Here is a 26,225-nt window from a genome sequence, read left to right as displayed (position 1 = left end):
TGTTAATTCATATTTGAGGATACTTCCAAGAGGGAATAATTATTTGATGCAATGGCACTGCTTTCAGGATTAACTTGGGACAGTTCCCACCTAGAAACCTTTAGGGCAAATATCTTCATTGGGAGGTGATTTTAATTTGATTTAAATTCCATAAATCAGAAATGGAAGAGTCCATGTAAACCCAAAGGGCTATTATAAATCCTCAAATTAACTATAGATGTCATATGAAAAAAGGTACTATCTGAATCCAAAGAAAGAACTGATAGAGTATGTAGAGAACAATTTTATATACACACATCCTATTTGTGTGTGTATATGTATGTGTATATGCATTATGTGTGTGTGTGTGTGTGTGTGTATATATATATATATATATATATATATATATATATAGAGAGAGAGAGAGAGAGAGAGAGAGAGAGAGAGAGAGAGAGAGAGAGAGAGAGCCAGAGAAACAGAGACAGACAAATAGGCTGTATGTGTGTACATACACATGTGTAGACAGACAGACACCCTATTTGTGTCTATATATATATATATATATATACATATAATGTGTGTACATACATACACATATGTATATATATTTATAGACATAAATAAGGGTGTGTGTATAGGTATGTGTGCATATACACATGCCTATTAACACATACACATACACACCTATTCCTGTTTAATGGTAACCATCTCTTGAGTAGGGGGGAGAGAAGAAAAAAAGAAATTTACATGATAATTAATATATTTGAAAAGAAAAGCAACTTGTATATAGTAGATATACAGTTTCATTTACAATCATCTTTTTATTGGATAATATGGAAATGTTTGTTTTATTACATAAATTTAAAATAAAATGAAAAAAATATTGCTCTCAAGGTATAATAATAATAATGCCAATAATAAATATTATTTTACAACAATTAGCGCAGTGCCTGGAAAACAACAGACATTATCTAAATACTTATTCCTCTCCTTTCCCTTAAAGAAAAACAACAGTGATAACAGCACAGAACCAGTTGTTAGAATAGAACATGGCTAATTAAATCTCTGGAGACAGAATAGAGTAGGGTGGAGAGCACAGTTATTACACAGATAGTTCCCTCATTTTACAGATTAAGTGAATACTCAGTAAAATTAAATGGCTTTTCTGAGGTCATATTCTGACTCAGTGACAGTAAAACCCTTTCTACTGAACTCAACTACCTCTCATTTCATTTAGCTTATAAAATGGAAAGCCTTTCCCTTTTTTTGTATCTTCCTTATTTGGTTCACAAGCAAAAGATCACAAATAAGTAATTTCAACATTTTGAGAACCCTTTAAAAATGATGATGTGGTGGATAAAACCAATGCTGCAGGCAAATCATGTTAACTTCAGACTTGAAGAAGGTAAGGTATCTTCTCTGATTGGATTTTTGGGGGAGGTGGCATATATGTGTTTATGTATGCATATGTAATTTCATGTGATTATATGTTACAAATAATATTTTCTTTTTTTGTAGCCCCAATCAATTACAACTGAAACTTCAGGATCCCCAAATCACAAAATCCCAGAATACAATGGTTGGAAGAGATTTCAGCTGCCAGCTATTTCAACCCATACCTGAAAGAAATCTCTACTAAAACATTTCTAAGCGATCAATCTCATGATTATATCTTATTCCTTCCAGTCTTTGGAAGATTACCTAGGAGAGGAAACCTAACGCCTCTCAAAAAAGCCCAGTGCACTTTTCGACAACTTGAATTGTTGGATCTTTCTGATCTTAAGCCTAAATTTTCCTCCTTATAATTTTTACCCATTGCTCCAAATCCCATAAATTTTCTAATTAAGATGCACCCAAAAAACCCAATATGTCAAACTCAACTCACCCTTTGAAAAGGGAAAATGATTCAAAATAATGGCTATTTAGGGTATAGCTGATATGTAGCACTTGTTTCTGTGACCAAAAATAAAAATGGTACTTTTGTTAGCACCTTACCATTCATTCACTGACTTCTATTTCTTTCTATTTCCTTCCCATTTTCTCTCCTTTCTATATTCCTCCTCTCCTTCCTTTTCTTTTCTATTTTCCCCACTCTGGACCACCAGTAGCAATTCATGGACATTTTGCTTAGTTCTCCTAATGATACTCAGGAATAAAAAGGATGCTGCCTTCTTGGCCAATCCATAAGAAATGATAATTGTTTTGGCGTGGTCCTTCCAAGCTTTATACTGGCCTCCAACTTCGCGAAAGTGTATTAATAGGAAAGCTGACTCCAATTTTCTAGGTGTATTTTCAAGCAAATATCACAACTGAGTTGTTGGCCAGCATATGTGGATTCAAAGTGGAAGGGTGGGGGAAGTTTTTAAAAGATCAACATATTTGCCCCGGGAATGAACACAAAGAACAGAATGCCCCTAGCTTTCTTACACTATTTTACTTAATAGTTCCATTCCAATTTCCATCAACCAGTTAGACTTAGTACTTCAGCCAGTAATGGAATTAAAACTTGGAAGGAAAGGAGGAAAAACCTAAACTGAAAATTATTAATGCTCTCATTTTTTCTACTATAAAGCTTTTCCTGTAGTTTAATCCTCTTCTGGATTAATTTAAGTCCTTGTCTTTATAACAGAAAACACAGTTTTTTTCCAACAAATATTATACTTTTTCTTTTTAAATTGCTTAAGTAAATGTTGGGAGAGTATTTAAAGCAAATGGGCAGAAATCTACTTACCCCCAGTTGCTACAGTGATTTCACGGAGAAAATGGCCATAAAATGGAAAATCGAAGGACAGATTCACTCTCTGCAAGGAACAATACCAGAAAAGAAAAATCAATAATCTACAAAATAGTAAATATATAATAAAAAGCTTTTAAAAATATGATGTTCCAAAAGAGTTGAGAAAAATGGACCTCTATCTTCCTTGTGGAAGTAGGAGGATAAGGATGCAGGATATCGTATATATTGTTGGACATGAATGATGTGACAGTTGATTCTATTGAACTCCTCCCCTTTTTTTCTTTTTCCTTCTTTGTTATGGGAGATGATTAGAGGATAGAGTAAAGTAGTGGAAAAAGATTTGGAAATCAAGATAATCTAATTTTATAAAAATTCTATCAATAAAAATGTGCTCTAGTTTTCTTTCTTTAAAAGATGTCTCCTTCCTTGGTATTGGAAAAATGAAATAGTCCTTACTTAAGGAAAAAATGGGCTTAGAAGTGATTTATTATTCTTGCAGATAGGCAAAGCAATCATTATGCTTGTTACCAGTATCCCTACTGTTTTGCAGACATCTACTTATGTATGCATAGTCAGCTCCATCAGTTACTTGGTCAGGGATAATGAGGGAGAAAACTAAGTATGAATGAAATGAATGTTTGGGAAAATTTGTTTGAGTCATATGATGCTTTTATTTTTTTCCAGATTTGACCATCAACACAACTAAACTGGGTTGAATAGCTATTTCCTTAAAGGCACAGTAGAGCTTCTAGTACCCTGTATTCTTTCTCTGCACCTTATGATGAGAAGCACGCTTTTGTCAATCAATTTCAAAGGATTGGAGAAGTGGAGACAGATCATCATAGTCCTGTGTATGAAGAGTGTAGATCTTTTTTTTCCTAGCCATACGGCTATCCCCCCTCTTGCTATCTTTGCTTTCAGTGTGGTGGAGTGACTTTGATAGAACATTATCATTTCTAAGGACTTAAACAGAGAATCACCTAAAAAGTCAACAGAGAAGCATATGCAAGTATGAGCAAGCTATGGTGCACTACAAACAACTATCAATGAGAAATTATGTAAAGGATATTAAAATACATGTGAACAAAAAGATGAATTAGTCACAAGGCAAAGATGAAAGCTAAGTGATAGGCGACCCTGGTAAGCATCTATTCTCTTAATGTTATGGGAAAATATCCCTCACATATTTTGTATTTCCTCTCGTCAACCTGACCAGGAAGATCTTGTGGGAGGACTTAGATGAAATGATCTTTTTCCCCAAAGGGAAGATTGAGCCCTATGGATATCTATATTTATATTATCTAGTTTGTAAAATCTAGTTAAATTAGCTGAATTTTAAAAGAACTGGCTTAGTTAAAATCCAGGGTATTTCTTGCTATTAATGGAGAAAGAGAGTTGTAACAAGGGCTTCATGTAGAAGAACATGTGACTTTTTAAGTAGAAGACTTCATGAGATGTATATGGCTATTCAGGTCTGTAAATAAGCAGTGATTACAACCTGTCTACCAAAAATAATGGCTACTACGTGAAAAATGAATGATTACTAAAGCATATTCTCTCTCTCTCATGTATGTATGTATGTATACGTGTGTGTGTGTGTGTGTGTGTCTGTATGTATGAGAAAAGTAAAAATTACAAGGACAGGCTCTTAGATTGATTCTAGCATTTTTAGTATTCAACCAATGATTGGTTTCTATAGCCATTCAAGTTTTTTAATGACTTCTTTGGCATGAAATTGATCATTCATGAATTACAGCAACTTTCAATTAGGTTTTCTTTCCTGTTTAATGAAAGCTCCACTTTGTACAAGGATTTATCATCCTTTTTTTGGAGCTTTCTAATGAAACAAAAAACCATTTTCCACTGTGCTCACTAAAAAGAAAAGATGTTAAAAAAACTTAATGAAAATGAGTTGTACATCTGAGTCAGCTAGGTGAAATGGAAAGAATGTTGTCCTCAGAACCAGTAGGACATGAAGTCAAAGCCCATACTAAGACATTTAATAGTTATGTGACTCTGGGCAACTCATTTAATGTGCATCTGCCTCAGTTCCATTATTTGTAAAATGGAGATAATAATGTAGCTACCTTTTACAGTTGTTATGAGAATCATGATATAACTTATGCAGAGTGTGTTGCAAACTATAAAACAAAGTATAGATGTTGGCTATTGTTTTCAGAACAAAATTGTACATATAGGAGAAAACTAGTTAATTTTATAAAAGCACTAGATAAAATATAAAGATATTAGATACTGGGTTCTTAAATGCTGTGCAAAAAATTCTACACTAGCATCTTTACCAAACTAGAAAGAAATAAATGCCAGCAGAAAATGTGTTAATTGTTCAACGACCCCCTGCTATCTCCTGAAGAAGATCCTCTTACAAAGAGTTGGCTATGAGATTTGTGTATCTTTTGTCTTTCTACCAAAATAACATATAAAATTGATAAAATAAATAAAAAACAGCCCTTACTGATCTGTGCCTGACTTTTGGTTCTATAGATGATGATGTAGTGGAAGTGGAGATGCTAAGGATTACATGATTTTAGTCAATCTATTTAAGCAATCTATTTAGTCAATCTATTTATCTATTTGGTATTCTTCAGATGCTATCTTCATCCAAACACCAGCAATGGAATTACAATGAAATAGATCCAGTCATTCGATGGGGTATAGTTCTGAATTTGTTCTCTGGGAAGTAAGATAAAAGAGAAATTGGACAGCCATGGTCAAGGAAGAGTTACCAAACACCACTCAATATATCCGAGAAATACTCCTATGGGGAAGTTTACATAAAGTCATGTACATAATCATTCAAAGATGAAAGCCTGGGGGAGGGGAACTTCAATTTTGTTCCTCTGGAAGAAACCATAGCTCCCTTAAAGTATAATAAATTTGTTCCTGAATACAAAGTTGATAACAGTACAATTGCATATATGATAAACAATGCCATGGAAGATTATCAGGATATCTTCATTAGAATCATACAAGTGTCATAACTAGAAGAGTACTTGTATATGACGTAGCATAATGTCTTTAATAATTTTACAGATGAAACAACTAAAGCTCAGAATGGTTAAAGAGTTGTCAAAGTTCATCATTTTCTGAGACCTAGTTCTCCAATGTTCATTCATTTAGATTAATGAATTGCCATGTTTGCTATATATTGATTGCTAATTTTCAAATAAAACTTTGGTTGAAAAGTTCAATGGAATATCATTGTATCTTTAAGATGTTGATTTACCAACACTTTCTATATAAACCCTTTTCCTATCATCATAACCACATGCCCTCCCCAAATTAACTTCTAGCTAAGTACTGTATATTTGTTTATTCTCTCTCCCTCTCTCTCTCTCTTTCACACACACACACACACACACACACACACACACACACACACACACACACACACACACTTCTTTAATTGTTAGTTATTGTAATGTAGGAGAAAGTGGGCTGCCCATTACAATGATTTCCCCAGGATTCTAGGTGGGGGCTCTTAGTCAATAAATGCAGTGTTATCTCTTAATGGTGACCTTATGGTGTATCTTATATAGAGACTGTATCATAATAAAATTTTATAGTAAAACAATCTTCAAAATGAAAATTTGGTATATACTGGTCCACCACATTACCACCACAGACACTTAAGTCAATTTCATGAACAAAACAATAGCAATCTATCTTTTATCTTACAAGCTAAATAATTAGATTTTTTTTAAAAAAAATTCTCCTCAAGATGAAACTCACTTAAACACAAATAACTTATTTGACAAAAAACACTTTTTTTCTAAGGAATCATATGAATAATTCATTGCAATTGAGAAAATATGTACATATACAGATAAAGGGAAAACAGCAGACACAATTTTCTGAGTTTTTCACAAATCCTTTGGCAAGTTTGTAGGCCAAAGGCTTTTAAAAGAAAAAAAAACACCCCAGGATTCAGGTTTATTAGTACATTAGTACATTGTTCTTAAACAAAGCTACATTTTCTGTTGGCTACAGGATGCTCAGTAATTACAGCTACTTAACTTTGTCAGTCTTTTATAAGTAATCAGCATGATCTATCTTAATTCCTTTAAAATAATTCTTAATTCTATGTCCCCAATTTTATTTCAACTCCTTTGTCTATTTCTGTTCAAATAAAGTAATTAACTCTTATAAAATCTCGATTTATAAAAGCTCTAATAAGAGCTAAATATTTGAATTTGGCAACTTTCTAATCCAGATTTTTTTTTCTTAATCACTTCCTATTAGCCTAAAACAATCTTCTATTTTTAGTGATCCTGCTAGATCCCCTGAGGTCTCCTTCTTTGATCTTTTTATCACTTTCCCTACTGAAGGCAGTCTAGCCACATAATTATATTCACCTTTTCTAAACTTTAAAATGTCACTCAATCATGCTTCTTTTTGCATAAAGGAAAACTAAAGGAAGACCTGAAGTTATGCAATAGAACCTCAGCTGTGACACATTATTCTTAATCATTGAAGATCTGATTTCCATGCTAATACTTTAGTGAGGCAGTTGCGGAAGGGTAGACAGATAGCTGCCCTCCCTTGGATTCAGGAAGACCTGACTCCAGGTCTGGCCTCTGAAATTTACTGTGCTGTGTGACCCCTGGGCAAGTCCTAATCTCTCAGTGCCCAGGGCAGTGCCTCAACAGTGTAAATGGGAAAACAGGTGTGAATCAGAATTGGTATTAGGAGGTTTCTCTTGGGGTGTTCATGTTCCAAAAAAAAGTCAACATATTAGTTATAATCACCCTAAATGGTCTATCTTATTCCTTCCCCCAACAAAAAATGCAATATAAAATACACACTGCATCATTCATATGGATATAGTTTGAAAACCTTAAAAAATAAATGTTATTTATTTTTATAAGAAATGTCTAGATAAATGACTCAATTATCTACTTTAATTTTATATCTTATTATAGTGAAATGATTTCCTTTATCTTTTTAATATGAAGAAAGTCTTTGAAAATACCAAATCAGATTCCCTTATTTTGCCCAGAAAAATATTCCAGACTACACTGCCTATTTATTTTCATGGGACTTTCCTTATCATGCCATAAAAATCTCTTCACTTCCAGAAGCTCACTCTGTCCCTGGATTATTTCTTACTTTGAAAATACTCCATTAGCTCATGGAACAGTTAGGTGGAAGAGTGAAGAGTGCCAGGCATAGAGTCAGGAAAACATGTCCCTGAGTTCAAATCTGGCAAAAGACACTTACTAACTGTGGTATTCTGGGCAAGTCCCTTAACTATCTTTGCCTCAGTATCCTCATCTATATAATGAGCTGGAGAAGGAAGTGGCAAACCACTCCAGTATCTTTGGCAAGAAAAGCCCAAATAATGAGTTATGAGGAGTTGGACATAACTGAAATGACTGAACCTCATTTTTAGATTGGCTGGTTTCCCCTAGAATGGCCAATTTAAGGAAGAAGCCCAGGTCAACCATTTATTATTTTTCTCCAGGCTGAAATGCTAAGTCATCCCCATAAGTCAAGGTCTACTATACCTCTCATCCAGTAAGAGCCCTTCTCCTTTTCAGATCTTTTTATATGTCAGTATGTTCCTCGATTAGAATATAAACTCAGTGGGGCAAGAGACTGTCTCCTTCTGTTTGTATCTGTATGTTTGGTATTTAGCACAGTACTCAGCAAAAGTACGTGTTTAATACATGTCTGATAACTGACTGATAGGTATCCCATGAAGAAAAGGAGAGCAGTTCAAAATAAGCCAGGAAAATGTCCTCTGTTTTCCAGCATTTAACTTCTATAAGTCAGTTATGAGGATTTAAAGCTGATAGCTAGAAAATCCTGATGTTTAGAACTGATTTGTACCTGTGGGATAATTGCTTTTTACCTAGTTGTCGCTTGGCTGAGAGAAAGGTAGATTCATTATGAGCTAGGGATAAGTCATTTCACACAACAAATCTCACTTTGATGGAGTATGGTTGGTCAAGAGTAGACCTTCAAGTGAGTCAGAACAGACTTCAGAGCTGTATTTGAGAAAAATCATCAAAGCTGGGATCAGCAGCGATCTCTGGGGAATAGACCTCTCTAAATAGCCTTTGCTACTATCTGCTACTTGGAAGAGAGAACTTGAGGAAGATAAACTCTGCATCCTTCCATATCCCATTCCCACTTATTGTCTAAGAGAAAGAAAACTCTCATAACCCAACCAAGGGAGAACACCTGATGAAGCCCTACAGATCACTAACTTAGAGTTTTCTGCTTTGACACAATGGATAAAATACTAGGTCCAGAGTCAGGAAAAACTGAGTTTAAATCTGACCTCAGACACTTATTAGCAATATGAACCCTGGGCAAGTCTACCTCAGTTTCTTCAACTGCAAAATGTGGATAAATTTTTACACTTACTTTGAAAGGTTGTTGTAAGAATCAAATGAAATATTTGTAAACCACTCTGCAAAGAGCTTGGCATATAGCTGGCACTTCACAAATCCTTTTTTTCCTTCCTTTGTCTAAAAGACTGCAAGACTGCATCAGAGTCAAGTCCAAGTCTGAATTTTAGATAGAGTTTAACGGTCATATCAAATCAATTTCACTCTCTTTGACCTCATTTTCATAGTAAAAATTAAGGTTGCTGTACTTATAACCAGGTAATCCCTAATATTATTTTCAACTCTAAGATTATGTTAGAGGTTTGGTTTGCTTTTGGGGGAGAGGGAGAAAGGTGGTGTTAAGCCGTCTTTCATTTCCCCCCAAAGCATCTATTTGTTGTAAAGATTACCACTCCACCCTGATCCATCAGTAATTAGGATTTTTATTTGCCAAAAGGAAAGAAGTAACTGACCTTAGTAGCTAATCGTCAAGAAAAATTAGTTTAAGTAGGAAATTACCAAACGCCCAGGGGGCAGAGGATGATGGTGATGGTCAGTCTTTCTATCAAAGACATCAGTATGCTCTGCATTTCTCTGTGTCCCCCTGAAAGGGTAGTGCCTTCTCTCTCTCTACCATTTGTCCTAGGCACATGGAACAGCTTATCTGAATTGTAAATTGTCACATACTTAGTGACAGCCATGTTAGGGACCTAAACTCTTTCATTTCTTACCTCCTAAGAGCAGATTCCTGAGGCATTATCTAAACATTTACCTGACTTGGCATTCATGTAAAAACAAAACAAAACAAAACAAAAAAAACTCAAATTTTAATTGTCCAATCATTTCACTACATCTATGGATTAACTACTGGCAAGCAAAGTGACTGGGGGAATGAAAATCCAAGCAAAAACAAAATGCCAAGGTAAGTATCAGGAAGGGAGAGAACAAATGTTCAGAAAATAAAAGCAAAATTCATGTTTTCTCTTCTACTGTAAATGATCATTAGAGGAGGAAATGCTAAGCAGTATTTCAGTATGGAAAATAATGATATAGGTCTTTGAAATCCCTAAAGTACTACCCTGCCTTTAAGCCCAGACTGTGCAAAGCATGTACCAGAAATGAGATGGGTCAGGCTAACTTGTTTTTGCTGTGCAGAATATAAAAAATATTAATGTTATTCCTGCCTTAACTAACTTCTTTACTCTCTGAGAGTAGTGTGACAGGACATGGACCATTAATCCAGTGGTTGAAAACAGTAGAAACCTAATTAGATGAAGAAAATGTTCAGAGTAGGGGGATAATCAATAGGCAAATCTGTTCATAGTGAATTATCACTCTTTTCAGACAAAAGTAGTGTTCATTGATTTGATTTCCTGAGAAATCCCCACCTCTTCAGCGTTCATTCCTAACTGCATGCAGAATTAAGTTTATACATTCACTAGATGATGCTTTTCACAGGAATAATAATGAAGAGTAATTTTCACAACTGCATGAAACATGTGTGTGAAATACTGCCATATGCTTTGATTTTTTCACATTGCCAGATTTGCTGTGGTTATTGAAAGGGGAAGAATCCAGTGTCTCCCAATGGCCATGTCTATGCTACAGAATTTTGAGAATTAACTTGGTTAGTTTGCTTCATCCCAATACTGAATCATGATGGGTAGCACTGACCTATTGGAGGAAGGTAATCGGTGAAAGAAAATCATTTGGCTCTTTACTTATCAGTTGGAGTCACTAAAAGAAACTACATCTAGACCATAGAATGGAAGGAAATTTGGAGGTTATCTAATCTGTCCCCATATTTTTCTAGCATGGCATACCCAGAGGCATATAACTATTAAGTTTGTCAGACAGGGTGTAGACTCAAATTTGCTTGACTAGCCCAGTCCTCTACACACTGCATCACGTAGCTGACTAAATGCATTACTTGGAAAGCAAAGTATTGTACTTTGGCTCATGGGAATTTTGCAAGAGGAGTACAAACTGGTTATGAATCAAAACCTTTCTGTTCAGGGGGCTGGATTAGACACTCCTCAAGTCTTTTCTGTCTCTGGGATTCTATCACTCAAAAAAGGGAAGGAAAGGTTGAAGTGGTGTGTCTGAAGTATCTCATATTGACTAGCTGTCTCTACAAGCTCATGCCTTTTTTCCATTCATAAAACTTTCAGTTATCATAAAGCTTTAAAGTGATATCAAAGTGTCCCTGTTAAAATCTAACTGGTAGGGATCTTCTGGGTCAGGGTCTAAGCAAAACGTCCTCAGCTATAGGGTCTGTTCCAATGTCTGGCCTTCTATTATTTCAATTTCCTTTTGCTTTCCTTTGGTTAGACAGGATTTCTAAATGAATGTCCACCACTCACCTCCCCCACAAAAGTATCCACGGAAGCATTTCAGGTGGTTTGAGAAATAGGCTTTTAAAAAAATTTTGTTAACTATGTTTTGACATGAGTGGTTCCTATATAAACTTCTATATTTGATATTATGTATTTCAAAACATTATTCTGATTTTTAAAGATAATTAGTAGGAGTAGCTACAATTAATATAATTATGTAAGGTTTGCAAAACACTTCACATGTATTATCTCATATTATCTTCACAACCACTCTCTAAGGTTGGTTCTATTATTATCCCTGTTTTACAGTTGAGTAAACTGAAGCAGGTAAAGGTTAAGTGATTTGCCAAGGAGCACATGGCTAGTAAGTGTCTGAGGCAGGATTTGAACTCAGGTCTTTCTAATCAACATTCTATCCAGATCACCATCTAGCTGCCTGCTATTTCCTCTTACCTTGCAAAAGAGACATAATGGCTAGATGTTCTTTACCTTTAATGCTATCTATCTTTTAGTATTGCTTTAAGTCAAAACAATGACTCCTGATATTTCAGGCAGCATGTCAGTTCAGGTGGAGGCTATTTTAAAATAGATTACATACATCATTCATTGATCAACCTACAGTTAGACTGTTCCTTCTTAACCAATGCCATGCAAAAACATGAAATCTAAAAGTAAACAACAACTTCACAGATAGAATTTTGTAGCATTTACATTTTTAAGGGACTTCACATGTATTAGCTCATTTGGTCTTCACAAAAATCCTAGGAGGTAGAGACCATTTGTATCTCATTTAGCAGATGAATAAATTGAGAAAAGTTCAGTGAATCACCCAAGATAACATAGCTAGTAAGTTTTTGATTCTAGATTTAAACTCAGGTCTCTCTGACTCAAGGGCCAGTACTACTCTGATCATTATACCACTTAGTTAATAAAGGTATATGGAAATACATTAAAATATGTTTTAATACATTAACCTGTTTATATAAATCTTAATCTCAACTAAAAAATAGACAACAAGCGTCTTATCCTTTGTAATCCAATACTTTATACAAGAACATACCATGTTCTTCCTCTGTTGTATCAGTTATTCAGGAACAACACATACTATTTTTATTTTGGGAAAGTCTGCTGGAAATTTTTTTCCCTTGCAAAATATTCATGTAAAAATTGATATCATTTAATAACTTCCAGATGAGAACACTTCTCACAGTCATGTTATCTAAAATTAGATTTGTTGCAAAGCCTCATCGGCCCACAGAGAGGACTCGGAAGTGAAGAATGAAAATAGGTTTGAAAATAGCATTGAGTATCAAAGGCGGGAGTAATGGTGATTACTTAGGCCACCAAAGAGAAGGTGGAGGGGTCACTTATTAGCAGTCTTTAGGAAGATGAAAGTTTATCATGAAAAACGGTAACACATTACTAAAGGGTTTAAAAGAATCTTCTCTGGGTATTTTTAACAACAAAGTTGGATCATCATCTACCTGGCTTAGTTTGTAGCCAGTTCAAGGAGTAGAAGGTGCACAACCTCCTGTGGCCTCTTCTAGTCTTGTAGCCTTTGTATAATCAGAGTATAATAACTGTCCCCAGATGGAGGACTCCATAAAAGGGGCAGGTTTAAATCATACTTCTAGCAGTAGGATGATGGGGCTTAGTTTAGCTTTAAGGAAGAAGGCAAATACTCTTGATTCTGAGGTTTGCTCTCAAATGGATTACTGTGGGGACATCTTCCTTGAAAACCTTTGAGCCTCGTACAGACCCAATTTCCTCATCTTTTAGAAGAGGCCAAATAACAAATTATTTTCTATGTTCTTGTCATCCATATACTGGTGTAACTAAAATGATTTAACCAGGTTCCATGTCTCCAGGGAAGTCAGAACATTCTCTAAATGACCTATTCAGCACTCTTTCCTATTTCCTATTATCAAATGTTCTATAAGGCTTAAAACCACATCATTTTAAAACGTCTTTCTCTTTTATATAATTTAATGACAAGAAAAAATAGTTTATTGGGTAAAGCACTTGATATTTTATCTAAGTGGAGGAGAATAATTAAAGCTTGTTTTATAATCCCCATAGCTCCCATTTAAGCAGGAGGAAATATTTTTTATTCCTTCGTATTTGCTATGGAAGTAGTTCTCAACATGTGAAAAAAGGACCTTTTAATAACAGATCATTGCAAAGAGCTTATCTCAATAAATGATTTAGGATGATAAGTAAGCAAGTAGTGACTGAGTAACTGATATTCCTAAAGCAGGGGAAAGAATACATCTATCCTTTGCTCAAAAAGCTTTAGTATCTCTTAATGACGGATTTAGTTTATAATAGAAACATATATCGATGACCAATGTTATGAAAACAACCTGGGAACCTAGGGTAGTGCCAGATCAATAGGAATTATCAGCGTGATATGTAATTACAAAAAGCTGCTTTAAAAGGGGTACAGTGTGTAGTTTTTTTTTTTTACTTCTTTTAGTTGTGTCCAACTCTTTGTGACCCCATCTGCTGTTTGTTGACAGAGATACTGGATGGGTTTGTCATTTCCTTTTCCAGCTCATTTTACAGATGAGGAAACCGAGGCAAAAAGTGTTAAGTGACTTGCTCAGGGTCACACAGTTAGTGTCTGAGGCCAGATATGAACCCAGGAAAATGAATCTTCTTGCCTCCAGGCCTGGCATTCTACCCATTGCACCATCTAGCTGAATGACTGTGATACAATGCTGGTGTTGGGAAACTGGAAAGGCATTAATAAATAGCATCAAATAGCTATTGAGAAAATGAAAAAAAAAACCCACCCATCTTTCTCTGGTATCTAGATAAGGCTGGCTTTTGGAAGCCAGTTGATGGTGTGCTGTGACAGTGGTTTTGGAATTGAAAAGCTTTTGGTGTGGACCCGAGGAATGATGTTTCCTGCAATAGGGCCAACCTAACTAGGTATGGTAACTTCTAAGTCATTATGTATTATTACTAGTGGCGGTCGTGGTAGTAAGAAGTAGAGTTGTCATTATAGCAGTAGTAGTATTAACACAATAACTCTGAGTAAAAAGGTTGTGTGAGCTCTGTTAGCATTGAGATGAATGAAGTCACAGATCTCAAGCTGAAGCAGCTTCTTGATAGTAATTACTCTTACTTAAAGGGCCAGAAAATCAGGATTGAAAATCTCAGATCTGATAAGCACAATCCCTGGACACAATTCTTTGTCCATTTATGACAGATGAAAATAGTCAACCAGGAGAAGCAGAAGGCTCCAAACTGAGGACAAGAAGAATTTAATATATAATCAAGCAAATTATGGGGTTTATTTTATATTCTCTGATACATTTTAATAAGATTATTATTGCTACCTATAATTTGGTATTTTTTTTCTCTTGACATTCACTCATTATGATTGTTTTTCAAATTATCTGCTTAGTATAGAGCCCTATATCAGTTTCTAGGGGTACTAGGACAATGTATTTTAAAGTCCCTGTCCTCCAGGAGCTTATATTCTCCCACTCTCCATAGTCACTTTTAATTGGATAGACTACATTGGAATCATTGTTTTAACACTGATGTTATATTTAGTTAAAGTCCCCCAGATGGCTCATAGGCACATGGAAATAACAATCTCCTTGTATGGAGAGAAAAGTAGGAATTCTTTGCCCATATTCTTATGTTTCACTGTAGGTAGTCATCACTTGTTTCATCATCATACTTGTGCACGATGGTTTAGAGAATGTATGTACATACGTATTTGTGCGTGTTTGTGCATATATGGAGAGAGGGAGGGAGAAAAGGAGAGAAGGAGAGAGAGAGAGAGAGAGACAGAGAGACAGAGAGAGAGAGAGAGACAGAGACAGAGAGACAGAGAGACAGAGAGAGAGAGAATGAATGTGCGTATTTGTCCTGGTTATAATCATCTTTGTACAAGGTCACAATGATGACGAATAACATTTCCCAAATATACACAAATTAAAGTCTTTTCAGGCCCCATTTTTCTTCTTTCGTATCCATGTCATTTTTAGAGCCTTAAAGACAGCATGAACTGAAATAATACAGTCACATTCCACATCAGCATGACATCTGTGCCATGCTCCTTGGCTCTTGGAAAAGAAGTAGGAAAGCTAAACACACACACACATACACACACACACACACACACACACGCACAAAACACCTTTCCATTGTGTTTAAATTGGAAGATGTCCTGCTTCTAAATTTAAAGTATGAGATCTCATATTGGTTAACTTGATTTTCTTTGTCATCCTGATCAGATCCTCTATTTCCTTATGATTTACCCTTAAAAAAGAACAAAAGAAAGACTGAAGTACCAAAGGCTCATTTCATGGAACTACAAAGCATAATTAATAGAAATTATGATAAACTAGCGCCATGGAAATGGTGACAATAATGATTATCTTTGCAGAAACTCTTCTGACACTGTTTGTAAGAATTGCATCATTGTGATGCTTCCTTCCCTGTACACTTGGGCTTTATTTGTTTCCCAATAAACAGCGGGTCTTAGAACAGTAAGTCCAGTAGTAGAACAGGCTTACAGTTTTCAGACTCCTATTTTCATTTTCAAATGACAATGCAATCTAAAAATGGAAAAATGCCTAAACAGTGAACTTGGAACAAAATTAAATCCATGTTCTCATACAAAAACAATCATTACTTCTTAGGAAGTCATTAGTACCTCAATCACTGAACCAGAGAAATTGTGGGATGTCTGTTTTCTGTAATAGAAGAATTTATCTTTGTATATGGAACTGAAAATTATTGCACACTAGTTTCAACTAAACAGGCTATTGGGATTTTAAAAGATTACACATCTTTAAAAAATCTAAAGCATTTAACAATATAAGAATTTAATGCTCTCCAGGGCAAATATGATTTACTCTGCACATATAGTGTGTGTGTATGTGTGTGGACATGTAAACTTGTTTCCATTTAATCATAGCTAGACATTTATAACTAAAAGTTGATGCTCTTTGAATGAAAATCCTGTTTTTTAGATTGGTTGGGTAAAACCCGATATAAATCCAAAGGGGACATTCATACAATAACATTGTAGGACATTTTTCTGCCCATAGACTATGATTTTCCACAAAACTGCTAAGTAGGTGCCTGTTCATGGTAAATGCCCTTCCAGATGACCCTCCAAGGACAGTTCATATTGGTGTTATTTGCATGCAATTAAAAATGGTAAATGTAGACCATGCTCTGGGTAGCTGTCTTACAGCCAAGGAGTTATAATGCATGCTGAGGCATCTTCTAGGAGACATGGCAATGTAAGCCTCAGGTGTCCCCAGGGTAGTTAAAAAATAAAGAAGGAAGAATTTCGAGAGCTACCCAAAGGTAAGAATAATCTTCTATCTCTGTTATGTAAGCTGTTATTCACAGTTGAGGTCTTTGGAGTTTCCCAGAGGAGTTGCAGGAAGGACAAATGCACCCTATGATAACATCTATTCATATCTGGGGATGACCCTGGAAGGTCTTGTCCAAACACTCTTTGGATATCAAAAGCTAATCTTTCTGAAGATTTGTCTCTGATTATAAATATCCAACAGAGTGTTCTTGGGCTGGACATCTTTTAACAATGGTCACTCTTGTCATAGGATTTTCTGGAATCCTCAGACCTCCATTCACCCACCTACTAGAAAGCTGGCATGTTTCATGCTCCTGGGATTTGGAAAATAGATACATGCTGTGAGAATACCTGCTAGACATCAGTCTAATCTACAGAAGTTCATCCTTTATCTTTCTTTGCAGAATCTGACCTGAATACCAACATAAAATATTTTAGAACTTCTTATCTTGTGATGAGTTTTTTGGGCCAAGGGAGAAAAAAAAAAGATGGATCCCAAATACTTAGCTTTGTTTTCCATTCAACCTTGGAAAATACTGCTGATACTTAATATCTAACAAATGCTCAAGCTTTTTTAGCTTTTTTCCCCCACGTTATGGGAACCCAGTCTCATGGGCATCCATACTTATATACATAAATGAAGAGTAGATACCATTTGATTTGGAAAGGTAAGGCTTAGTATTTGGTCCTTAACTAGTGCCTCTTAAATCACAATATATTCCTATAATTCCCTTTTTCTAGATTAAAGATAGGAATAACAATGGAAAGTCTATAAAGAAATATTTTGCTGTTTTAGGAGACTCTGAACCAGTATTAATCACAATGACTTACACAGTGCTTAGAACATCCATGTTACCTATTATATAGGTGGTATTCAAGCTGCTTAGATTTTCTTAAAACAGACATGTCTTATAATCTAGTAATCAATGTATCAAAAAGTATTTGATACAAATCCCAACATTCTCCAGAAGAAAATCGATGTTTAATATAGTGCCTTAAGCATAATAAGCATTTGCCAAATATTTGTCAGATGAAAGAAGTAACTAATATTTTGAGAGATGCCTAACCACCTTGCTCTATAAGTCTCACACCCATCTCATACATCACATCTCCTTTTTATTTTCAAGCTCTGTGTTCTAACTGTATCCTTAGTCAAGTGATTTTGGTTGAGCTTTTGTTTTTTCAGGTTGACTGAGAAGTCAGAGAACCTGGGTTCTAAATCTGTCTCTTTATCTTATTACTTCTGTGAACTGGGACAAGTCATTCAGTTTGCTCTGGGGCTCAGTTTCCTAATCTGTATAATTGGAGGGTAGCACTATGGCTTTTAAATTTCCTTCTATCCCTAATTCTATGATCCTACAAGGATTCATATAATAATTTTTTTATGAATGTGACCCAAGATAAAATTACCTGTCACATAAAATATAAACAGTACAAATAAGGGAAAGAGGAAACTAATCATGGGGACTGAGCATTCACAAACAGAAGGATGTCCCCAATGGATCCAATTTTATTCTATGAGGAAATGATGGGACTGATGGCTTCAAAGGGTTCATTTTGTCATAACTGAAGAAAACAGTTTGAAATATTTTTGTAATACAGGACTATGAGCTAAAGAGATTCTCAAAAATACCTAAGATAAATCATAAAGTTGAGGTAAGTATTCCATCCTTTCTGTAGCATCTCATAAGGGGAAAATAACTAAATAAATGCAGGTTATCTGAAACAACTTCATTTCTTTATTTTCCATAAAAGCCTATAGGCAATTTGAAAGCTGACTTTCCTTGAGTAGTTTTCTCAATAAATGCTACAGTTATAGCAATTAAAATAATAGCTTATCGGGGGAAAAAATGAGTGTATGTCAAATCTCTTACTGCAGCTTGCCGATGGGTATTGGACAAAATCCCATGAATCTTCACTTTGTCTTTTTCTTTTTGGTCCATGTTCACCCACAAATCCCGACTGGCGGAGTCAAATGGCCCATATATCCTGGAAATATAGTAATTATGATCTGTATCCTCCTGTAATGATGTAAAAAGAGAGAAAAAAACACAAATGTATTAAAAACAGAAGCAATTCCCAGACAATTAGGATAAATGCCTTTGAATTTAGAAGGTCTGTTATTCCCCAAAATGACTATGGGGATTCAATTATTTCAGAGGCAAGTGAACTAAGATGCACAATGTACAAACTAGAAATCTTTTATGGGAAATATCTGAAAATAAACAAGAAGCAGATGCAAATGTGTTCTCTGTGTCCAAAAATCTTATAAAAATGAGTTTTGTATGCCTCTGCTGGCTCTCCAAATGTAAGAATGGTTCTTGGGGAAAATGCCCAGTGAAATCTGAACATAATTATTGTTGACTTTCAGGTGAGTGAAAAATCACTGAATACTTCATGGCAGACTCTCTGCTTTCATCATAGCAATACATAGTCAGCTTTTAGCTAATGGTTTTGGAAATGAAGATATTCTTAAGATTTCTTGCCTCACATTTTGCTCATTAACTGTGTCTTTTTGTTTGAATGTTCATTAACAATAGTTGGGGCACTCATCATCATGTCTGTCATGCAGTTCTTTCATTGTATCCAAATCACTCAATGTAGAGCTCTGAAAATTACAAGAAATACATCTGCAGAGAAGGAACTCACCAATACTATAGGTGCTAACTAATTTCCATGTCAATTATTCTCCAATTGCAAAATTTCTTATTAAAAATAATCAGTTGGGGTGGAGCCAAGATGATGGAGTAGAAAGACACATATATTCTAGTGCTTCCCTCACAGACCATAAAATACCTATAAAAAGGACTTTCAACAATGTCTGGAGCAGCAGAAGCCACAGAACAACAGAATGAAAGAGGTTTCTAGCCAAAGGTAACCCTGAAGGCCAACAGGAAAGGTGTATCTCACCCAGATGCTAAGTGGAGCACAGCCCTGGTCCTGCTGCACTGAGAGGAATCAGACCTGAACAGACCTCCAGGCAGAGTTCTTAGCAGGGAAGGTCCCAGATACCTCAACCCACAAGCAACAAAGAAAGCTCCAAAGGTCGGTGGGGGAGGGCTTTCCCAGCTGGGCAGTAGGGAGCAGCTGATCTAAACCCCAGCCCTGAGTGATGGCCCTGACCCCACCCAAAGCCCAGGGGAACTGAGCAGCTGAGTCTAATCTCTTGACAAAGGATTCAGAAGTCAAGTAACTGACCAGGAAAATGCCCAAAAAAGGGAAAAAATAAGACCATAGAAGGTTAGTTTTTTGGTTAACAGGTGTCTCCTCCTACCCTTTCAGATGAGGAAGAACAAGGCATACTGTCACAGAAAATTAAGACCCCTGCCTCCAGGGCCTCCAAAGTGAACTTAAATTAGACTCAGGCAATAGAAGAGCTTGAAAAATGAGTTAGCAGCTTGCTAAAGGAGAGCCAAAAAATGCTGAGGAAAATAACACCTTTAAAAAGAGGCTAACTCAGTTGGAAAAAGAGGTCCAAAAAGCCAATGAGGGGAAGGAGGCATTAAAAAGCAGAATTAGCCAAATGGAGGAGAAGGTTCAAAAGCTCACTGAACAAAACAGTTCTCTGAAAGAGAGAATTGAGTTCAGGGAAATGAATGACTATGAGATAAAACAAGCAGTTAGAAAACAAAACCAAAAGTTTAAAAAAATAGAAGATAATGTGAAACATCTCATTGGAAAAACAACTGACCTGGAAAATAGATCCAGCACAGACGATTTAAAAATTATGGGACTACCTGAAAGCCATGATCAAAAAAAGAATCTAGACAGTATCTTCCATGAAATTATTGAGGAAAACTATCCTGATATTCTAGAACCAGAGGACAAAATAAATATTGAAAGAATCTAACAATCACTTCCTGAAAGACTTAAAAAGAGAAACCCCTAGGAATACTGTAGCCAAATTTCAGAGTTTGAAGATCAAGGAGAAAATACTGCAAGCAGCTAGAAAGAAATAATTCAAGTATTGTGGAAATACAATCAGGGTAATTCAGGATCTGACAGCTTCAACATTAAGGGATCAAAGGGCTTGGAATAGGATATTCCAGAAGTCAAAGGAAATGGAATTAAAACCAAAAATCACCCACCCAGCAAAACTGAGTACTATACTTCAAGGGAATAAATGATCATTCAATTATATAGACGACTTTGAAGCATTCATGTTGAAAAGACCAGAACTGTATAGAAAATTTGACTTTGAAACACAAGAATCAAGAGAAGCTTTAAAGGGTAACCAGGAAAGTGAAATCATAAAAGACTTTCTAAAGCCGAACTGTTTACATTCCTACATGGAAGAAAATATTTATAACTCTTGAGAGTTTTCTCAGTATTTGGGTAGGTGGAGGGATTGTGTCCACACACACACACACACACACACACACACACACACACACACACACACATACAGACAGAGAGTACAGGCTGCATTGAATCAGAAGACATGATATCCACAAAAAGAGATATAAAACAAAAATTAAGGGGTGAGGAAGGAAAATACTGGGAGGAGAAAGGGAGAAATGGAATGGGGCAGGCTATAACTCAAAAAAGAGAAAAAGAAAAATCTTGTTCAATGGAGGAGAAAAGGTAGAAAGGGAGAGGGGGAAAGTGAAGCCACTCTCTCTTCATATGGCTTAAGGAGGGAATAACATGCTCACTAAATTTGGTATGAAAATCTATCTTATACTGCAGGACAGTAGGGAAGGAGGTGACAAGTGGGTGGGGGGAATGATAGAAGGGAGGGCGAGTGGGAGAAGGGAATAACTAGAAATAAACACTTTGGGAAGGGACAAGGTCAAATGAGGGAATAAAAAAATAAAGGGGGATAGAATAGGATAGAGGGTAATAGAGTTAGTATTACACAACATGATTATTATGGAAGTCTTTTGCAAAACGACACATATATAGCCTGTATTGAATTGCTTGCCTTCTCAGTGGGGATGGGTAGGGAGGGAGGGAGGGAAAGAAGGTGGAATTCAAAGTATTAGAAATGAATGTTGAGAATTATTATTGCATATAACTGGGAAATAAGAAACACAGGTAATGGGGTATAGAAATTTATCTTGTCCTACAAGAAAAGAGAGAAGATGGGGATAAGGGAAGGGTGGGGTGTGATAGAAGGGAGGGTACATTGAGGGAAAGGGTAATCAGAATGCAAGGTATTAGGGGGTTGGGGGAGGGGAGTGATGGGGAGAAAAATTGGGCATGTTACAAAGTGAGGTAAAAGGAATTAGTATGAAAACAACTGACTGAATTAATTTACTGAGACTAATTCAGAGACATCTTTAGTTTGGGGAAATAAATTTTAGTCTAAGTCTCCTAGAGGCGAGTAACTTTGGGTAAAATTTGGCATTGATGGAAGAGTTATGGTTTTAATGGCAAATTTGATTTTATGATTGTTATTAAAGCAGGAACTAGAACAGGTATAGAAAGGCATGTAAGTCATTTAAGACTTGTCTCAAAAGATGTTCCTTAGCCAATGTGAAATTGTAGTCATATGTGAAACCTGGTTATTGGAACTTGCTATTTTAAGATGCTATGGGACTATTAAGTGACTGTTCTTCTGAGTCCAACTCCAGGTAGGGATAGCAACAAAGGCGGTCTGAGTCTCCAATCCATGATGCCACTAAGCCTGTGAGATGCTGGTACGAACTGAAAAAAGGTGATCTCATGGGAAGGGTGGGAGAGCGGCTGTTCAGCCTGGGCTGAGCTAGGTTTCTCCTGACTCAATTTCTCCACTGACACCTGCCAGACTCTAAGCCTCACTGAATGCATGTTGACAATCTACTCCTGCCTGGAACTGACATAAAGTTGGGGAGATATTGTTTCCCTGCAATGTCCCTACTCTTAGTGGCAATTTCCTATAATCAAAAGGTTTGTAAGGTTATTACCAGATCTATTAAATTATAAATTGTTGGTAGGGGAACATCAGAGGTCAAGTCTAAAATTAAGCTATTTGGCTTGGGACTTTAGACCAACAAGAAGTTAGGGTCCTTTAATTCTTAGTAATAGTGTGGAGAAAATTAGGTCAAGGGCTTATGAAGTTATCATACATAGTTATTATTTGTGTCTCAGTTGGTTAATGTTAAAAAAATCCATTTTGTGGTCTACATTGTAAATGCTTTAAAAGAAATATCACCTGAGCAAAAGTTGGAATTGTGTTATGTGATATGAACTGTGTTGAAAATGAAAAATAAAAAAAAAAATAAAAATAATCAACTAATTCAACAAACATGCATTAAATGCCCACAATATGCTAGGTATATAAGTATCGACATACTAAAAATAAAAAAAATATAAAAAAATAAAAAAAATGAAATAGTTCTTCTTTTAAAGGAAGTGAATCAGGATGAGATATGAAAAAGGATACTATGTCCTCTACATCTTGCTATCATCTTAGCAGGAACACATATTAAATCTAAACCTTGGGAACCAGAATCACGTACAATATGTTTGGCATTTAAAACTTCCCAACCCTGACTCTCCTTTCTCTAGCTTTGTTAAGCATTATTCTCCTTCATCTTTTTTTTAATACTCCAGTTAAACTGCACTTATTGTTCCTTCTATGAGACATTCCATTTCCCAATGATTTGACATTGGCTATCTCCAGTCCTCGAATGCATCTCCACATCACCTATTCCTCTTAAAATCCCTAGTTTCTTTCAAGACAGAATTACAATCACCTTCCATATGAGACTGTTCTAAATTCTGGAATCCACTGGTGTCTTTCCCACCCCACAGATACATTGCATCTCTTTATGTATACCCACATATACACCATTATCTTCTTTAAAAGTAAGTCTTTAGAGGGCAGGGGCTGTTTTGATTTTGTCTTTGTATGTCCATTTCCTGGTTGCTCAAACCAGGTACTGGAGAGAACAAGTGGATAAGTAAATTAAAGATAATTTGGAGAGACTACTAAATTCTTACAAGGAATTGGACAGAAATTCACGAAAGGTTTCCCATTGGAGGTAGTTCCTGAAGTGAACCTTTGAGGAAGGCAGGATCTATGAGAGGCAAAGCTGAGAAGGCAATCTGTTTTTCTTGGCCTGGTGGAACCAGGTTATGAAGGACAATCTGTAAATGTAGAGATACAAGATGGAACATTCTGTTTAGGAAACAGGCCAGCTGGGCTACAATCTGAAGTACAGAAAAAAACCACAAAAGTTATGGAGTTAAGAAAGAGCCAGACTTTGGAGGGCTTTAAATAGTGGGCTGAAGAATTTGGAGTTGATCCTTGAGACAACAGAGAAGTGTCAAAAGTTGGTCAGCAGGTGAATGTCATGGTCAGGCTTCTGTCTTTAGGAATAAATATTTGGCAGTCTATGGAAAATGGATTGGAATAGGGAGATAATAGAAAGAAGGAGAACAGATAGGGGGCTATTGCATCATAAACAACAGGTTTTGCTAGCTTAAACTACCACTGTGGCATCGGAATGGATAAAAGGTGATTGATGAAAGATGTCTGGGAGAAAAACATGCATGACTGGCAACCATTTCATTGGGGCAGAGGAGGATGGGAAAGGGAAAATTTAAGGTTGTTAAACTGGGAAACTGGAATGAGGAAGATATTATCAAAAGTAATAAAGAATTCTGAAGTAAAAGTGGTCATTAAGAGAGAAGGGAATGATGTGTGTCTTAGACATTTGGATGTTGTTACGTGAATGCAATTTCCAGTAAGAGATGTCAGACAAATAAGGGGTAATGGGACCCTTGAAGGCAAGAGACAGATAAAAGCTAGATCTATGGACTGGAGGGTTATTTGCCTAGTGGAAATAATTTAATTCATATGAGAAATGAGATCACCAAGTGTCAGTGGAGAGGACCCAGGACAGAATCTAATGTGTGTATATACATACGTACATAATACATACATATGTGTGTATATATGTATATATACACATATGTATAAAATTTGTCTCTCCTTTACATCTCTAGATTAAGAAGGAATTAGTAATATGTATACTTAATTCATATAATTAAAAACAAGGAACCAATTGCATAAAGATAGGAGACTCATAACAAAATCAAGCCAATTTCGAGTCCTAGCCCCAAGTTTACAAATCCATTAAAGTCAGACATTTTAGCTTAAATATTCCATTAAATCAATATTTTGATGTGGCTGTAGGGGTAAGTGAAAAGGAAGGAGAAGAAGAGTCTATTGCTCAGACATCACCATGCCTACCTTTCCACCCCAGTTCCTAGGATGTACGATTTAGCATTAGAGGGACTTTAGCAGTCATCCAGGTCAGCTTTCTAATTTGATAAATGAGTACACAGAGACTAAGTGACAAACATTATCCCAGGAGCAATAAGTTGAGGACCTAGGACTCAAGGCCAGTTACTCTAATGCTATAGCCACTGTTTTTCTGCAAATAGCAACAAATACTGAATTTATCTTAAAACAAACATGATCTAAAAAAATTGAAGAAGGCATTTATAGACGGGATTGCTAATCCCCCCTGGATATTATCACCACCATCATCTCCATTATGTAATAATACTCATGACTCCCATTTCTATTGTACCTTGCAGTTATCAAGCTCTTCTTATATATACTTCCATTTGATTGTCATAGTAATCCTATGAAGAGGGAGGATAAATACTGTGAATATTACTATTATTGTCATTTTCTGGATTAAGAAATTGAGTCTCAGTAAACTTATCCCAGATCACATGACCAATAAAAGATGTCACTACTACTTGAACTCAGGTCTTTAGACTCTGAATCTCCACTTTCATTCCACCATCCAGGTTGCTTTCCCAAGGAACTACATGAGGAAGCTGATTCATTGAAGACCCCTTCTCTATTCCAATCACTATCAATTTGATATGATAATAAGTTCTGTATATTTGACCCCAGAACTGTGAGCTGCAGATGATAAGATCAGATGTGTAATCACGGAAAGCTGACTGGAGGCCCTCCACCCTTGTTTTTCCTTGTTGTGGTGACCAAGCCCAGTGTGGCAGAGGTGACATAACTATGTGGAAATTTCCCTCAAATTATTTTTGCACCTCCAGACCATTCTCTAGTGTCCAACATGAGCAGGTGCCTATCTTATGACCATCTTATTGACCATCTAGTCAGTGGAGATACCCTAAACTTCATCCATCTTATAATTACCTTATGACCACCTAGTCAGTGGAAATTTCCTTCCTCAACCAAGCCATGACCCTGCTGACATACTTTTAGTCTATACATCATATGTCAAGCAATGGAATTATTTTGTGTCTGGTATAGATATTCTTAAATGTTTAGATATCAAGCCCTATAAAAATGGAGCCCTGGAAGGAGGGGGCATCTCAGATGGTAAGGAAGATCTGAGGTCTACTTCAGTGGAGGGAACCATGGATCCTTTAATAAAGTGTTATTGGCTCAGAGCTCTGCTACAGTTTCTCTTATTGTAGGTTGGATAATTTTTACCCCCACATAAAAAAATGAAAATATTTTACTAAAAATTAAGTGCTAACTACTG

The 26,225-nt window shown here is 36.0% G+C and overlaps 1 protein-coding gene across 2 annotated transcripts in view; it reads right to left on the bottom strand.

Annotated features, from left to right (window-relative positions):
• PLXDC2 (plexin domain containing 2) overlaps positions 1 to 26,225 on the bottom strand; it is a 488,066-nt gene that overhangs the window by 212,344 nt on the left and 249,497 nt on the right. For both annotated transcript variants that reach the window (XM_072651664.1, XM_072651665.1), the window contains exons 3-4: positions 18,627 to 18,773; positions 2,711 to 2,780 (exon numbers count right to left, since the gene is read on the bottom strand). In XM_072651664.1, coding sequence (XP_072507765.1) covers positions 2,711 to 2,780; positions 18,627 to 18,773 — 217 coding nt within the window. The remainder of the gene's footprint in view (positions 1 to 2,710; positions 2,781 to 18,626; positions 18,774 to 26,225) is intronic.

Source organism: Notamacropus eugenii, chromosome 3 (genome assembly GCF_028372415.1).
Source record: "Notamacropus eugenii isolate mMacEug1 chromosome 3, mMacEug1.pri_v2, whole genome shotgun sequence".
NCBI classification, from domain to species: domain Eukaryota; kingdom Metazoa; phylum Chordata; class Mammalia; order Diprotodontia; family Macropodidae; genus Notamacropus; species Notamacropus eugenii.
Note: the sequence above shows the minus strand (reverse complement) of the source record. Positions and strands in the feature narration are given on the sequence as shown.